At 40.6% G+C, this 19,093-nt stretch overlaps 1 protein-coding gene across 2 annotated transcripts in view; it reads left to right on the top strand.

Moving 5' to 3' along the window:
• Positions 1 to 19,093, top strand: part of LOC117537813 (CD109 antigen-like) — a 66,380-nt gene that overhangs the window by 15,364 nt on the left and 31,923 nt on the right. For both annotated transcript variants that reach the window (XM_034203184.1, XM_034203185.1), the window contains exons 10-14: positions 6,937 to 7,046; positions 7,387 to 7,638; positions 16,333 to 16,431; positions 16,521 to 16,583; positions 17,156 to 17,329. In XM_034203184.1, coding sequence (XP_034059075.1) covers positions 6,937 to 7,046; positions 7,387 to 7,638; positions 16,333 to 16,431; positions 16,521 to 16,583; positions 17,156 to 17,329 — 698 coding nt within the window. The remainder of the gene's footprint in view (positions 1 to 6,936; positions 7,047 to 7,386; positions 7,639 to 16,332; positions 16,432 to 16,520; positions 16,584 to 17,155; positions 17,330 to 19,093) is intronic.

Below are 19,093 nucleotides of genomic sequence, written 5' to 3'. Positions count from 1 at the left end.
CTACATACTGAATACACCTGAACATCATCATAGGGACTCTTTAAAGTAGAGACACTACATACTGATATACACCTGAACATCAGCAGGAGAGGACTCTTTAAAGTAGAGACACTACATACTGATATACACCTGAACATCAGCAGGAGAGGACTCTTTAAAGTAGAGACACTACATACTGATATACACCTGAACATCAGCAGGAGAGGACTCTTTAAAGTAGAGACACTACATACTGATATACACCTGAACATCAGCAGGAGAGGACTCTTTAAAGTAGAGACACTACATACTGATATACACCTGAACATCAGCAGGAGAGGACTCTTTAAAGTAGAGACACTACATACTGATATACACCTGAACATCAGCAGGAGAGGACTCTTTAAAGTAGAGACACTACATACTGATATACACCTGAACATCAGCAGGAGAGGACTCTTTAAAGTAGAGACACTACATACTGATATACACCTGAACATCAGCAGGAGAGACTGAGGAACACTAAATACTGATATACACTGAACATCAGCAGGAAGACTTAGTACTACATACTGATATACACCTGAACATCAGCAGGAGAGGACTCTTTAAAGTAGAGACACTACATACTGATATACACCTGAACATCAGCAGGAGAGGACTCTTTAAAGTAGAGACACTACATACTGATATACACCTGAACATCAGCAGGAGAGGACTCTTTAAAGTAGAGACACTACATACTGATATACACCTGAACATCAGCAGGAGAGGACTCTTTAAAGTAGAGACACTACATACTGATATACACCTGAACATCAGCAGGAGAGGACTCTTTAAAGTAGAGACACTACATACTGATATACACCTGAACATCAGCAGGAGAGGACTCTTTAAAGTAGAGACACTACATACTGATATACACCTGAACATCAGCAGGAGAGGACTCTTTAAAGTAGAGACACTACATACTGATATACACCTGAACATCAGCAGGAGAGGACTCTTTAAAGTAGAGACACTACATACTGATATACACCTGAACATCAGCAGGAGAGGACTCTTTAAAGTAGAGACACTACATACTGATATACACCTGAACATCAGCAGGAGAGGACTCTTTAAAGTAGAGGACACTACATACTGATATACACCTGAACATCAGCAGGAGAGGACTCTTTAAAGTAGAGACACTACATACTGATATACACCTGAACATCAGCAGGAGAGGACTCTTTAAAGTAGAGACACTACATACTGATATACACCTGAACATCAGCAGGAGAGGACTCTTTAAAGTAGAGACACTACATACTGATATACACCTGAACATCAGCAGGAGAGGACTCTTTAAAGTAGAGACACTACATACTGATATACACCTGAACATCAGCAGGAGAGGACTCTTTAAAGTAGAGACACTACATACTGATATACACCTGAACATCAGCAGGAGAGGACTCTTTAAAGTAGAGACACTACATACTGATATACACCTGAACATCAGCAGGAGAGGACTCTTTAAAGTAGAGACACTACATACTGATATACACCTGAACATCAGCAGGAGAGGACTCTTTAAAGTAGAGGACACTACATACTGATATACACCTGAACATCAGCAGGACACTACATACTGATATACACCTGAACATCAGCAGGAGAGGACTCTTTAAGTAGAGACACTACATACTGATATACACCTGAACATCAGCAGGAGAGGACTCTTTAAAGTAGAGACACTACATACTGATATACACCTGAACATCAGCAGGAGAGGACTCTTTAAAGTAGAGACACTACATACTGATATACACCTGAACATCAGCAGGAGAGGACTCTTTAAAGTAGAGACACTACATACTGATATACACCTGAACATCAGCAGGAGAGGACTCTTTAAAGTAGAGACCACTACATACTGATATACACCTGAACATCAGCAGGAGAGGACTCTTTAAAGTAGAGACACTACATACTGATATACACCTGAACATCAGCAGGAGAGGACTCTTTAAAGTAGAGACACTACATACTGATATACACCTGAACATCAGCAGGAGAGGACTCTTTAAAGTAGAGACACTACATACTGATATACAACCTGAACATCAGCAGGAGAGGACTCTTTAAAGTAGAGACACTACATACTGATATACACCTGAACATCAGCAGGAGAGGACTCTTTAAAGTAGAGACACTACATACTGATATACACCTGAACATCAGCAGGAGAGGACTCTTTAAAGTAGAGACACTACATACTGATATACACCTGAACATCAGCAGGAGAGGACTCTTTAAAAGTAGAGACTCTACATACTGATATACACCTGAACATCAGCAGGAGAGGACTCTTTAAAGTAGAGACACTACATACTGATATACACCTGAACATCAGCAGGAGAGGACTCTTTAAAGTAGAGACACTACATACTGATATACACCTGAACATCAGCAGGAGAGGACTCTTTAAAGTAGAGACACTACATACTGATATACACCTGAACATCAGCAGGAGAGGACTCTTTAAAGTAGAGACACTACATACTGATATACACCTGAACATCAGCAGGAGAGGACTCTTTAAAGTAGAGACACTACATACTGATATACACCTGAACATCAGCAGGAGAGGAACTCTTTAAAGTAGAGACACTACATACTGATATACACCTGAACATCAGCAGGAGAGGACTCTTTAAAGTAGAGACACTACATACTGGTACACACCTGAACATCAGCAGGAGAGGACTCTTTAAAGTAGAGACACTACATACTGATATACACCTGAACATCAGCAGGAGAGGACTCTTTAAAGTAGAGACACTACATACTGATATACACCTGAACAACAGCAGGAGAGGACTCTTTAAAGTAGAGACACTACATACTGATATACACCTGAACATCAGCAGGAGATTACTCTTTAAAGTAGAGACACTACATACTGATATACACCTGAACATCAGCAGGAGATGACTCTTTAAAGCAGAGACACTACATACTGATATACACCTGAACATCAGCAGGAGAGGACTCTTTAAAGTAGAGACACTACATACTGATATACACCTGAACATCAGCAGGAGAGGACTCTTTAAAGTAGAGACATTACATACTGATATAGACCTGAACATCAGCAGGAGAGGACTCTTTAAAGTACTACATACTGATATACAACTGGACATCAGCAGGAGAGGACTCTTTAAAGTAGAGACACTACATCCTGATATATACCTGAACATCAGCAGGAGAGGACTCTTTAAAGTAGAGACAGTACATACTGATATACACCTGAACATCAGCAGGAGAGAACTCTTTAAAGTAGAGACTCTACATCCTGATATACACCTGAACATCAGCAGGAGAGGACTCTTTAAAGTAGAGACACTACATACTGATATACACCTGAACATCAGCAGGAGAGGACTCTTTAAAGTAGAGACACTACATCCTGATATACACCTGAACATCAGCAGGAGAGGACTCTTTAAAGTAGAGACACTACATACTGATATACACCTGAACATCAGCAGGAGAGGACTCTTTAAAGTAGAGACACTACATCCTGATATATACCTGAACATCAGCAGGAGAGGACTCTTTAAAGTAGAGACAGTACATACTGATATACACCTGAACATCAGCAGGAGAGAACTCTTTAAAGTAGAGACTCTACATCCTGATATACACCTGAACATCAGCAGGAGAGGACTCTTTAAAGCAGAGACACTACATACTGATATACACCTGAACATCAGCAGGAGAGGACTCTTTAAAGTAGAGACACTACATACTGATATACACCTGAACATCAGCAGGAGAGGACTCTTTAAAGTACTATATACTGATATACAACTGGACATCAGCAGGAGAGGACTCTTTAAAGTAGAGACACTACATCCTGATATACACCTGAACATCAGCAGGAGAGGACTCTTTAAAGTAGAGACACTACATACTGATATACACCTGAACATCAGCAGGAGAGAACTCTTTAAAGTAGAGACTCTACATCCTGATATACACCTGAACATCAGCAGGAGAGGACTCTTTAAAATAGAGACACTACATACTGATATACACCTGAACATCAGCAGGAGAGGACTCTTTAAAGTAGAGACACTACATCCTTATATACACCTGAACATCAGCAGGAGAGGACTCTTTAAAGTAGAGACACTACATACTGATATACACCTGAACATCAGCAGGAGAGGACTCTTTAAAGCAGAGACACTACATACTGATATACACCTGAACATCAGCAGGAGAGGACTCTTTAAAGTAGAGACACTACATACTGATATACACCTGAACATCAGCAGGAGAGGACTCTTTAAAGTAGAGACACTACATACTGATATACACCTGAACATCAGCAGGAGAGGACTCTTTAAAGTACTACATACTGATATACAACTGGACATCAGCAGGAGAGGACTCTTTAAAGTAGAGACAATACATCCTGATATACACCTGAACATCAGCAGGAGAGGACTCTTTAAAGCAGAGACACTACATACTGATATACACCTGAACATCAGCAGGAGAGGACTCTTTAAAGTAGAGACACTACATACTGATATACACCTGAACATCATCAGGAGAGGACTCTTTAAAGTAGAGACACTACATACTGATATACACCTGAACATCAGCAGGAGAGGACTCTTTAAAGTAGAGACTCTACATACTGATATACACCTGAACATCAGCAGGAGAGGACTCTTTAAAGTAGAGACACTACATACTGATATACACCTGAACATCAGCAGGAGAGGACTCTTTAAAGTAGAGACACTACATACTGATATACACCTGAACATCAGCAGGAGAGGACTCTTTAAAGTAGAGACACTACATACTGATATACACCTGAACATCAGCAGGAGAGGACTCTTTAAAGTAGAGACACTACATACTGATATACACCTGAACATCAGCAAGAGAGGACTCTTTAAAGTAGAGACACTACATACTGATATACACCTGAACATCAGCAGGAGAGGACTCTTTAAAGCAGAGACACTCCATACTGATATACACCTGAACATCAGCAGGAGAGGACTCTTTAAAGTAGAGACACTACATACTGATATACACCTGAACATCAGCAGGAGAGGACTCTTTAAAGTAGAGACACTACATCCTGATATATACCTGAACATCAGCAGGAGAGGACTCTTTAAAGTAGAGACAGTACATACTGATATACACCTGAACATCAGCAGGAGAGAACTCTTTAAAGTAGAGACTCTACATCCTGATATACACCTGAACATCAGCAGGAGAGGACTCTTTAAAGTAGAGACACTACATACTGATATACACCTGAACATCAGCAGGAGAGGACTCTTTAAAGTAGAGACACTACATCCTGATATACACCTGAACATCAGCAGGAGAGGACTCTTTAAAGTAGAGACACTACATACTGATATACACCTGAACATCAGCAGGAGAGGACTCTTTAAAGTAGAGACACTACATACTGATATACACCTGAACATCAGCAGGAGAGGACTCTTTAAAGTACTATATACTGATATACAACTGGACATCAGCAGGAGAGGACTCTTTAAAGTAGAGACACTACATACTGATATACACCTGAACATCAGCAGGAGAGGACTCTTTAAAGTAGAGACACTACATACTGATATACACCTGAACATCAGCAGGAGAGAACTCTTTAAAGTAGAGACTCTACATCCTGATATACACCTGAACATCAGCAGGAGAGGACTCTTTAAAATAGAGACACTACATACTGATATACACCTGAACATCAGCAGGAGAGGACTCTTTAAAGTAGAGACACTACATCCTTATATACACCTGAACATCAGCAGGAGAGGACTCTTTAAAGTAGAGACACTACATACTGATATACACCTGAACATCAGCAGGAGAGGACTCTTTAAAGCAGAGACACTACATACTGATATACACCTGAACATCAGCAGGAGAGGACTCTTTAAAGTAGAGACTCTACATACTGATATACACCTGAACATCAGCAGGAGAGGACTCTTTAAAGTAGAGACACTACATACTGATATACACCTGAACATCAGCAGGAGAGGACTCTTTAAAGTAGAGACTCTACATACTGATATACACCTGCACATCAGCAGGAGAGGACTCTTTAAAGTAGAGACACTAAATACTGATATACACCTGAACATCAGCAGGAGAGGACTCTTTAAAGTAGAGACACTACATACTGATATACACCTGAACATCAGCAGGAGAGGACTCTTTAAAGTAGAGACACTACACACTGATATACACCTGAACATCAGCAGGAGAGGACTCTTTAAAGTAGAGACTCTACATACTGATATACAGCTGCAGATGTAATTCACAGTGAGGAGACTGAAGTCCTCTTTTATTGTGATTTGTTGATTCCAGTATGTTTTATCTTCTAATATATTTATATTGTTCTATTTTTAGGCCAACAGATTCATAGATGAATAAAGGATTCATTATTTAAAACATGTTGTTAAAACAGCAGAATACAATCTCATGATGAAACCAATGAGTTCCCGTGGCATCGCCCCAAATTGTTGGCTCACAGGGTATCAAGTTAATCCATATATATGTATTTTTTAGTAACCGTTGAGTTTTATTGTTCCTAAAGCTCTTAGGCTCAAAGACAATCAGTGTTTTATTGTCTTACAACTAATTAAATGAACTTTTATTTTTGAAACCCTTTAATAATAATAATTCCTTACATTTATTATAGCGCTTTATCAATGACTCAAAGCGCTTTACATATACACACATTACACATATATGATACATGCAATGGTCAGATACTGTGGACAATACCCACAGGAGCAAGTTCAGGTGAAGGACACACCGGCTTTACAGACGCAGCAGCGGCGGGTTTTGTTTTGTTTTTGTTTATTAATCTGATTTTAACGATGCGTTTCCTTGTTGTTTCAGGCCTCACATACAGCAGCACGACAAACGTGTCGTTGGCAAAGTACAAATATGAGAGTTCATTTCAGGACCATCCAATAATACTGCGGCCCTCTCTGATGCTCCCTGTCACGGTGAGGAAAACTAATCATTTCGTAGTTTAAATCTATTTAAAATAATACACTTTAAATATTAGTTTACTGTATAAACTCCATTTCCCTAATTTAGTTTGTAATATTTGTTTTTTTTATGTTGAAACTTTCAAACCCGAGCTCATATAGCCTACATAGATTTCTTACAAAATAACATCTATGAAAACTTGTATTTTCAGATAAAAAGCTATAATGAGCTTCACCTTTCCCCTATTTTCATTTCTCAGTACAAAAAGCATTTTTATAATTCCATATTATGTGATGTACCCAACATTTATTTAGTTCAAAAGGCATATTGTCAAAGGTTGTCTTTGTTTTATAGCTGAAAATCTCCACGTACAACGACGAGCCGCTGTCAAGGGAGGATCAGAGAAAGACTGTTAAGGTGTCGGTGATGCAGCGAAAGCGAAATCCATGGAGCTGGATGTTAGACGAGAGAGAGATAATGAGACGTCCACGATTAGAGAAAGAAGAGAAGATGGTGCTCGAAGAAATGGAGTTCCCCGTCCCAGCAGACGGGTTAATTCCCCTCAACATCCAGATAAAGAACGACACTGAAACGCTCAACATTGATGTGAGATTATGTTTTTATCACCTTAAAACTTGCCCTTTAACAATGACTCTGTCTTCAGTCTAACCAGTGCAACGTTAAGTCAAAGTCAACGTTATTGTCAATCTTTCAGTTTGTGTGTACAGACCGAGAGATCGAAATACCGTTTCCCATAATCCAGAATACAAATATATATATATATGCACACATCAAGACATAAATAAAAGCACAACAATCAATATATGCTAAATAACAGTCACTTCAATATCTTTGAGTCTAAAATGAAAAATGCAAAAATAATTATTGACTGATATTGAGTGGCGTATCATCTGCATAGAAGCTTAACAAAAACGTTTTTTTTAAAATAGATTTCTGGAGCAAATTAAAATCGATTAGAACCAGTGCTTGAATTGGAATGAAAAAGGTGCCAGTACTCTAAAATCAGCAACTTTTTCAAGTCAATTTTATATATACAGCCCACAAACAAGAATTTGGCTACTATAATGCTGGTGGGTTTGTCTCTTTACTACTGTATATTTTAGAAAGGTTCACTGTACTTAACATTTTTTATGATAGGCAGCGGATATGGCTAAAGCTCAGTAAGGTCAATATTAACTGAAAATATAGCAATCAAAGTCTAGATCTTCTGCTGAAGACACATGAAGCAGAGACCTTCCTTTCAGGTGAGAGCCCCTCTGGTGGTGTTCAACATTAATGACAAGGAAACAAAGCTCTGGTCAGAAGCATTTTTTATACAAAACTTTAACAAAATTAAGTATTTCTGTACATTTTGAATGCAATCTAACTTTCCAACTCAGAAAACGAAAAACGAAAAAGTGCCAAAAGTCTTCTCACATGGCTGAGCTGCTTTGCAATATACTTCACCACTGAAGAATACAAATATGTATAAAGTAAACTATGATGCAATCTAACTTTCCAACTCAGAAAAATGATAAAGAGCATGAACAAAGAACATGTAAAAACAAATGCAAAATTTGCACAATCTAAAATGAGAAACTGTAACTGCAAGTAACAAAGTCTGAGCCATGGTAAAGAGTTACATTGAACACCAAGCTGATCAGATAACTCCCTGGTTGGTCTGAAGTCCTTCTATCTCCAGGATCTGTACAAATCGGCACATTATGCCAAAAGTCTTCTCACTGGGTGAGCTGCTTTGCAATATACTTCACATTGTTAGAAAAGGCTCCAGAAGGCCTTGGGGACATCAGTATCAGGGGCTGGAGCTGGACAGGCTCTTTCATCAGCACTTCTCCTTCCCTTTGCCAGCCAGGACCTCACATACTGTTCCGGATTGAACTGTCCTAGTGATGGTCCATTACATTTAATGAAAACCAGGCTGGACAGTCGGCTGACAGAGAGAGCATTCCTTTTTGCAGTAAGGATATCGTTCATGCAGCTGAATGCCCGCTCACACTCACTAGTGGAGACAGCGATGGTTCGGACTGCTTTCAGTAGAGGCTCCATGGCAGCAGGTGTACGGGATGCCCTGGTTTCCTTGTATTCGCGAAAGCCCTGAACAGTCTCTCTTCTGTCCACTTTCAGCACTTCGCACAAACGTAGCACCTCTACGTCCCCATACTGTACGTCTAACTCCTCTTCAGGCCAACTTCCAGGATGGATAACTTTCATGTCCTGGATTAGCTGATTGTCCCGGGCCTCCCGGCCATGTAATGGGATTTCTCTTGTGCTGACATGAGAGGAGGTTGTGGAAGTCATTCTGTGTCTCAGATTCTCTACCATACTGCGGAAAAACTGACCTGCATGAATCTGTACAAGCCTGCCATTCTCACGCAGGGCAACACCCTTGAAGGACTTCTCAGCTAGAGCTGTATGAACTGTAGTCATGTGTGGGCCAGGCATGGTGACCATGGATTCAAAAACTCGTATTTCTCGAGTTAAGAGCCTATCTGCTGTAGGCAGTGTCATCTCTCTTTTTTGGAGTTGCAGAGAGAGGTCGCTGAGCTCTGTGAGCGCATCGTACATCAGTCCCAGATTGCTGACAAACGTTGCAGATGTGAGCACATCATCCAGGCCCTTGTACTTTGCTCTGTCTCTGGAATCCCTGCTCGTGTCGTTTGCAGCATTTGTGAAGTGATCATGAAGCACTCGGTAGTTTTCCCAGACTGCTCTGACGCTCCTTTCACTTGAAGCCACCCAGCGGATGGACAAAACACGCCCTATCACCAGGAGACGCTGTCCGACTGCTTGCGCACACTGCGCTAACTGCCTCTGATTTTTGGGGGAGGCATGGAACAAGGAATAGAGTTTGTCAAAAAAGATCTGGAAATGATTGAGCCCTGAGACCTCCTTGACCACATCCCCAACTGCCAGCTCTAGACGATGATTGGAGCAGTGCCACACAAACAGGCTTGGGAATTTACTACACAACTGGGTAGCAACGCCTGTTCTCTTCCCTAGCATGACTGAAGCCCCATCACATGCAAAAGAAACGAAACACTGACCTAAAAAGTCCTCGTTAAAATCTCTTCCAAGACACTCCATTAACGCCTTTGTGATGTCATCAGCCGTTGTTCCATCCAACTCGATCAGCTCCCAAAAAAAACGTTTCGGGCTCAGCATCAACTAATGCTGAGCGTAGACACACAACAAGCACCGTTTTACCACTAATAGTGGTAGATTCATCGACCAAAACACAGAGTTTTCTTTGGTTTTCTGTAATGTCTTTTGCCATTTTTTTTTCTTCAGCTCATGAGCTATGTGGTCGATGATTTCGCCACAGGTTTTATTGGAGTGCAAAACCCTGCCACGTTCAGCCCATTCAGTTTCTGTACATTCAAATCAATTGGCATGTCTGTGAATGGCCGGCTATGTTTGCCAATTTTATATGCCGTTCGAAAAACTCTGATAGTGGTGTCTAATTCAGATTTATGCATAGACTGCACTTGATGTTGAATAGTTTCACGTGAAGCAGATGTAAGGATGTCAGCAGCTTTTACATGGGCTTGTGATTCTTTATGTTCTTTGATTTTTTTTCTCAGGCTAGCTTGTTGTTTGCCCTTGTCAACTCCGAAATGAGACACTGCACACTCACCCCATTCAGTTGACAGTTTCAGTCCTTGTCCAGTGTGTATTCCCAAATATTTGACATCTCTGCATATCCGACATCCTAGCTTCTTATCTTTAAGAAGGAGCCATGCATTGGTCTTGCAAAAATATTGCACCTGGTCCGTTGTCCAGCAGTCAGGTGCATCGCTTTGCCCGGTGTTGGTGGTGGCAGTTGCGCCAGCAGCAGCAAACTTTAGAGGCTCTGGAGGAGGCGGCGGAGCTAATGCTAATGCTAATGCACTAGAACTTGGAGCAGGAGGATCAACCAAAGAAAGCTCCCCATCAGACACAATTTCCAACACAGGCACAGCATTCTCTGTATTTGAAGTTTCTTCCGGCGACAACCGCTGTCTTTTTGCACTTTTATTAATCCACGCTAACGTTTTAGAAATGCTAATTTGTGACGTGACTTGCTTTCCTTCTCTCGGGGGCGTGCCTGCTCTGTTCTATCACTCTACATAGCCACCCACTGGGTGGGAGTTGCACTGCATAAACACAACACACGTGCATCTAGGTATGTAAATTGTAAAGCATTAAAACATGGTTTTACTAACAGTTTTCAGTATGTTGTTACTTCGGCATTATTATTATTATTATTATTTTGAAACGTGTATTACTATTAAATCACGGTCAAATAGGTTAATTTTGACATAGTCGTTTCCACCACAGTATTTACATGGAGAAGATAAGCCCCGCCCCCTCTCCAGCACGTTCTGTTTGAATGACAGGAGTAAACAGCTGACAGCCGCTGTGAAACTCCAGCGGTTAGAGCGATGAGAATGTCCGTTCGGCACCTCATGACGCATCTACTGAGTACCGGGCGGCTGTATATATATATATATGGATGTATAATAAGAACGGCGGGAGAGTGTTGAGTACTGGCACGGTGCATGAGTACCGGAGTACCGCCAGCATACCGGTACTGAGCAAGAAGTGCCGGTACTCCATGGGTCAGAACCAGAAGTGCCGGTACTGCGTACCGGTGAGTACCGGCCCAATTCCAGCACTGATTAGAACGTTTAAATAATGATTTGGATCAACCTTTTCAGACCTCATCTTTTTCCAATCCTTTGCTTCCTGTTAGCAATATGAAGGTCAACCAAACAGGCATCACACGGACGATTTAGTAGAGTTTTTAACGTGTAGTAAGTTATGTAGTTAAGCGCTTTGAGCACCAGGAAAAGCACTATATAAATAACATGTATTATTATTAGTAAAGCTATGGAGCATTTTTTGTTTTATGCAAAAGCAACCTTTTTGTTAATCACCTGCACAAGAAGCTCAGGTGACACGAGTACAAATTATTTTCAACACAGATGCAACAAATTAACTGGGATGTGTAAGTCAGCCGCAGACAACAAAATAACGTCAGCAAGATTTTGTAGCACCATGAGAGAAAACTAGACACTAGTTCAGATATTTATGTTGTTTGTTTGTTTGTTTGTTATCGTGAAATGTAAACGTGAAATTAGAGACCGAAGCCTCCACAGTCACATGCATTCCGGGGGCCAGAGCGGGCGACGTTGAGGCGCATCTTAAACTGCTGGCTAAAAATAAACGTAAATACAGTAGGATCGTTATTCACGTCGGTGGTAATGATGTTCGTATACGCCGATCAGAATGCACCAAACTTAATGTGGAGTCGGTGTGTAGTTATGCTAAAACAATGTCGGACACCGTAATCTTCTCTGGTCCCCTCCCCAATCTGATCAATGATGACATGTATAGCCGCATGTCATCATTTCAGCGCTGGTTGTCTTGGTGGTGCCCAGCAAACAATGTGGGCTTCGTAAATAATTGGACAGCCTTCTGGGGAAAACCTGGTCTGATTAAGAGAGACGGCATTCATCCTACTTTGGAAGGTGCAAATCTCATTTCGGCAAACATTTCAGGGCTTTGTGGACTTAATCCATGACAAACTGGAGTTGAGACCAGGAGGCGGAGTCGCAGTCTTACACGCTTCTCTGCGCTCTCTCCTAGGCAGTCATCCATAGGAATCCCGAACCCAATAAAATACCCAATATTAGCGGTGTGTGTGTCTGCCCAAGGACAAGTTAAGGTAAAACCTAATAGAGGTGTCATACATAATAACCTAATAAAAGTAAATGTAACAACTACTACAGTGCAACAAAACAGGAATATTAAATGTGGTCTCTTAAACATAAGATCTCTAGCATCTAAAGCAATATTGGTAAATGATTTAATATCAGATTATAATATTGATATATGCTGTCTCACTGAAACTTGGTTGAGACATGAAGAATATGTCAGCATAAATGAGGCCACTCCACCCAGCCATATCAATACTCATATTGCCCGAGGCACGGGCCGAGGAGGTGGAGTTGCAGCAATCTTTGACTCAAGTTTACTTATCAATACTAAACCAAAATTAAATTATACCTCCTTTGAAAGTCTCGTTCTTAGTCTTACGCATCCGACCTGGAAAACTTTGCAGCCAATCTTATTTGTTACAGTGTACCGTGCACCAGGTCCTTATTCAGAATTCTTATCTGAATTCTCTGAGTTTTTATCAACTTTGGTTCTTAAAACAGATAAAGTAATTATCGTAGGTGACTTTAATATTCATGTTGACGATGATAAAAATAGCCTTACTGTTGCATTTAACTCTATATTAGATTCTGTTGGTTTCTGTCAGGGTGTAAATAAACCAACCCACTGCTATAATCACACTCTCGACCTTGTTCTGACTTATGGTATTGAAATTGAGCAACTATTAGTCGAACCGCATAATCCTGCTTTATCCGACCATTTCTTAGTAACTTTTGAAGTACTGTTACGAGACTACAAAGCATTAGTCAAAAGCTCCTGCAGCAGAAACCTATCTGTTAGTGCTATAGCCAAATTTAAGGAAGAGATTCCACCAATACTTAACTCGATAGCATGTCTGCATGTAAGGGAGGAAACGTATACAAAATGTACACCACCCCAAATTGATCATGTTGTTGATAGTGCTACAGATGCGCTGCGAATAAAATTAGACTCTGTTGCTCCTTTGAAAAAGAAGAAAATAAAACAACATAGATTAGCTCCATGGCATAATGCCCAAACCCGCAAAATAAAGCAAAAGTCGAGACAACTTGAAAGGATATGGCGTTCCACTAAACTTGAAGAATCTCGTTTAATTTGGCATATTACTCTCAATGAATATAAGAAAGCACTGCGTAAAGCGAGAGCAGCTTACTACTCTTCATTAATAGATGAGAATAAGAATAATGCAAGATTTCTTTTCAGCACTGTAGCCAGGCTGACAGAGAGCCACAGCTCGATTGAGCCTTCTATTCCCATAGCACTCAGTAGTAATGATTGTATGTGCTTTTTTAAAGATAAAATTGTTACTCTTAGAAACAAAATTAATGACCTCTTGCCTTTGACCAGTATAGTGTTATCAACAGCTCCCGGAAACGTAAGTTCTAATATTACACTAGATAGTAAACTAGAATGCTTTTCAGCCATAAACCTTGAACAATTAAATTCAATGATTCTCTCTTCTAAACCATCAACGTGTATGTTAGACCCAATTCCAACTAAGCTGTTGAAGGAAGTTTTTCCATTAATTAGCACTTATTTATTAAATATTATGAATATGTCTTTATTATCAGGCTATGTTCCACAATCATTCAAAGTAGCAGTGATAAAACCGCTTCTTAAAAAGCACAACCTCGATCCAGAGGTTTTAGCCAATTATAGACCTATTTCCAATCTTCCGTTCCTCTCAAAAATTCTTGAGAAAGCGGTCGCAAAACAGCTGTGTGATTACTTAAAAAACAATGATTTATTTGAAGATTTTCAGTCTGGCTTTAGAACACATCATAGCACAGAGACAGCTCTGGTTAAAGTCACAAATTACATTCTAATAGCCTCTGACAAGGGACGTGTCTCTATTCTTGTTTTGCTCGATCTCAGTGCTGCATTTGATTCTATTGATCATGATATCCTATTGCAAAGACTAGAGCACTTAGTTGGCATACAGGGAACTGCTTTAGACTGGTTTAGGTCCTATCTATCTGAACGCTCTCAGTTTGTACGTGTCAATGATGAATCTTCCACGCAAACCAAAGTTAGCCATGGAGTGCCACAGGGCTCAGTGCTCGGACCTATTTTGTTCACATTATATATGCTTCCGTTAGGCAATATTATAAGGAATCATTCTGTACATTTTCATTGTTATGCGGATGATACTCAACTATATTTATCAATCAAGCCTGATGAAATTAATCATCTAAATAAAATTCAAGACTGCCTTAAGGACTTAAAAACGTGGATGACCTTAAACTTTTTGATGTTAAACACGACCAAAACTGAAGTTAATGTACTTGGCCCGAAGAATCTACGAAACAAATTATCTAAGGATATACTTAACCATGGATGGCATTAATTTGGCCTCCAGTGAGACTGTAAGGAATCTTGGTGTTATATTTGATCAGGATTTATCCTTTAACGCCCACATAAAATCAATTTCAAGGACCGCCTACTTCCATCTACGTAACATTGCAAAAATCAGGCATATCTTGCCTCAAAACGATGCAGAGAAACTAGTCCATGCATTTGTTACTTCAAGGCTGGATTATTGTAACTCTTTATTATCAGGGTGTACCAAGAAGTCAGTCAAGTCGCTTCAGCTGATTCAAAATACTGCAGCTCGTGTACTAACCAGAGTTAGGAAAAGGGACCACATTACTCCTGTTCTGGCTGCCTTACACTGGCTCCCTATAGAACACAGGATAGAATTTAAAATTCTTCTTCTCGCCTACAAAGCCCTTAATGGGCAGGCGCCATCTTACCTTAAAGAACTCATTATACCCTACTGTCCTACTAGGGCATTGCGTTCCAAGAATGCAGGGTTGTTGGTTGTTCCTAGAGTCTCTAAAAGTACAATGGGAGCCAGAGCCTTTTCTTATCAAGCTCCACATTTGTGGAATCAGCTTCCAGTTTGTGTTTGGGCGGCAGACACCCTATCCGTTTTTAAGAGTGCGCTTAAGACCTTCCTTTTTGATAAAGCTTATAGTTAGGGCTGATTAGATTCAGCCCCTAGTTTTGCTGATATAGGCTTAGTTTGTCGGGGGACATCTTACTTCTTCCTTCTCTCTGTCTATACCTGTGTACTCTCATGTTCCGATTAACGCAGCTTCCCCAAATGTCTTTCTTTTTGGTGTCTGTATACGCCGAGATCCGGAGTCATGGATGATCCTGCGCTCCTCTGTCCTGGATCTTGAGTCGTGGCTGTGGTCCTGGATCATAGGTCCTGGATGGATATCCTCGTGGATTCATCTTCCTATTATACACACATGCATTTCCAAACATTTGGACTACCTATGTTGCAAATGTATTATCTTTTCAATTTACACACGGCATCTATTGCACGTCTGTCCGTCCTGGGAGAGGGATCCCTCCTCTGTTGCTCTCCCTGAGGTTTCTCCCATTTTTCCCTTTAAACTGTGGGTTTTCTTCGGAAGTTTTTCCTTGTACGATGTGAGGGTCTAAGGACAGAGGGTGTCGTATTGTCATACTGATATTTTGTACAAACTGTAAAGTCCACTGAGACAAATGTAACATTTGTGATATTGGGCTATATAAATAAACATTGATTGATTGATTGATTGATGTTATCAGGCGTCTTTTGAGGACAGCCATTCCACTCTACAGCTGTACAGCAGCTACAAATCGCCCAGTCACTCCTACTTGCAGATTAAAACACCTGAACCTCCACAGGTAAATATGAAACGTCTGGTAACATAATGTAAATACTTGTGTACCTAAAAATCATTCAATATGTCATATAAACATATCCTCTTCCTCAGGTTGGTTCCCCCTTGGAGCTTCACATTGACAGCAACTTTCCCATTTCTGAGATTCACTACATAGTAAGTACAACGTTATAAACACTCAAACAATTCATATGTATAGTTCTTCTGAAGTTTATCTATTTATTTCATACTTATTTTAAAATAGTTTTATTATTTTGCTTCTAATCGTGTCTTACTGCACCGTTATACACCAAAGAATATGCATAGTGTGTAAAGGTCTTTGACAATAAATCTTGATTCTGATATTGTATTCTATTTATTTATATCAGTAGAAATTGTCTGAGGCTTAAAGGTAGACTCAGGGCAACTGTAGAATAAACTTTATGTCACATTATCTAAATTGGATTTGTGTGATATTGTCTGATTTCATAAAAAATATTTTGTTGCTTTATCCTCACATATTTTACACCGCTATTTCATTAATAATATGTTTTAGTTTCTGCATTTATTATCTCATAAAGCACTTTGCAAACGTCATTTTTATCACTACATTCTGTTAAGTAACAATATGTCTGTCATCTTGTTTTGGTGTTTTTCTGCCCCCTAGTGGCCTAAAGAAAGTCAATGAATGCAGTTTTGATTTGAAAATAGATAATGGCGGTTCTGACGTCTACCTTCTGTGTTTAAAGGTGATGTCCAGAGGTCAGGTGGTTTCTGCTGGGAAAAGCTCTGGTGTTGCAGTCCTGTTCCCAGAATCCACCTGGGCTCCTGTGGCCTGCATCATCGTTTACTGTGTGCATCCCAGCGGAGAGATCGTTAACAATGTCATTAATTTACCCATCACACAAACTCTACAAAACCAGGTGAGATATCATCTCAGGTGTTTAAAATTATGGTTTAAAAAAGGACAAAGTGATACTTAAGTTGTGTTATTCTTGTATTGTGAGTAAATGTGTTATCAAGTTAGTAAAACCAATGCACAGTAAAGTGAAGCTAACGTTATCTAGCTTTGTATTAGCAAGTTGGTTTCATTAGCCTTAACTTTTAGGTAATCTGAAGCCAATTAAATGCTTGAAAAGATGGCATATAAGAGTCTAATGGTGCGTTCACACCGGACGCGATGCGATTTTTGGGGGCGGCGCTATTACATGTAAAGTTAATGCAAATACGCGGATAGACGCAAATTCGCTCCGACGGCGCGCATGACGCGGTTGACGGCCCCTACACATGGCGGCGTGCGTTACCGCTTGGCGGTGGGCGTGTCTGAAGCTTGGGGATTTTTTACGAACAACGCGACCAACAACCAATCACATGAATGTCCCGCCCCGGACATACAAAGCAAAGCATTCATGCTACATCCATGCTGGCTAAATATACTGTCTATGTTTGCTAGCTGTCCATTCAAACGAAGTACACTGGATATAAACTCCCCAAACAGGCGAAAACCTACCAGTTTCACCCACTGTCTCTGCCACCTCCCCCCATGCCTGGCTCCTCCGGTTTGTATCCCTGTATGTAAAGAGGGACTGGTCATATAGTACCGCCACGATCTTTTTCTCCTCCATTTTTTTACATATGGGAAATAACTGCGGTCTGGCTCTCCCAACATACACGCGGTTTGATTGGCTAGCGCTTGTAATGTCAGATTTGCATACGCGGGATTTGATTGGCTGACGCCTCCGTCGAGGCGGCAAAAGTAGAACATTGCTCTACTTTTGCAGCGAGCACCGCGAGAGAAGCTACGCTTTGCTCCCACAATGCAGTTCGGCGAATCGTGACGTCACCCCATTCAAAGTGAATGGGCAGAAGCGTTGAAGCGGCAACGCACGCCGCCGTGTGTAGGCTCCGTGATAGTAATGCCGCAGCGCGATTGAGGTGATTGGAGGGGGCCACGACAAGCGTTCGAGTTACATTTTTTCAACTCGAACGTCAAATTTGCATGACGCGATCTCAGCCTGCCGTTAAACCAGAAAACCAGAACATCAGCCATTAGCTGTTAGCACTCAGAGCTCACAGCTCCTCATATCTGTTCAGAAACTAGACGAAAGAGAATAAACATGTACAAACCACAGACTGTCTGTGTCATGGAGAATACAGTCGCTGGTTTATTTATGTCTGTAGGCCGTTGTTGTGAGTGTGGACAGTCGGAGCATATACTGCGTTAGCTTAGCCGATCTCCATTCAGAAAACACGCATTTTAAAAGGTTTTGCGCCTGCCATCTGTCTGCAGACTTGTCAAAGCATTAATTCATGGTTTTTACTAACCGGTATCAGTATGTTGTTACTTCGGCATCATTTTGAAATGTGTATTACAATTAAATCACGGTAAAATATATTCATTTTGTTGTAGTTGTAGCTCCCGAGCAGAGTTGGGTGTAACGCGTTACAAAGTAATATTGTAATAATATTACTTTTGTTGGTAACGGAGTAGTGTAAAGCGCTACTTTTATAATTCAGTAATCACACTACAGTTACTAACATTGCCCCGACACGCGTTACTTCGTTACTTTTATAAAATCAGTCATAATCACACTGACAGACGAGAGGGGTTTCCACCGCAGGTTTATATTTACGTAATCTGCGGGACTTGCGCATCCACATCTCCGCGTGCAGTGCTGCATAAACAT

Source organism: Gymnodraco acuticeps, unplaced genomic scaffold, assembly GCF_902827175.1.
Source record: "Gymnodraco acuticeps unplaced genomic scaffold, fGymAcu1.1, whole genome shotgun sequence".
In the NCBI taxonomy this organism is placed as follows: domain Eukaryota; kingdom Metazoa; phylum Chordata; class Actinopteri; order Perciformes; family Bathydraconidae; genus Gymnodraco; species Gymnodraco acuticeps.
Note: the sequence above shows the minus strand (reverse complement) of the source record. Positions and strands in the feature narration are given on the sequence as shown.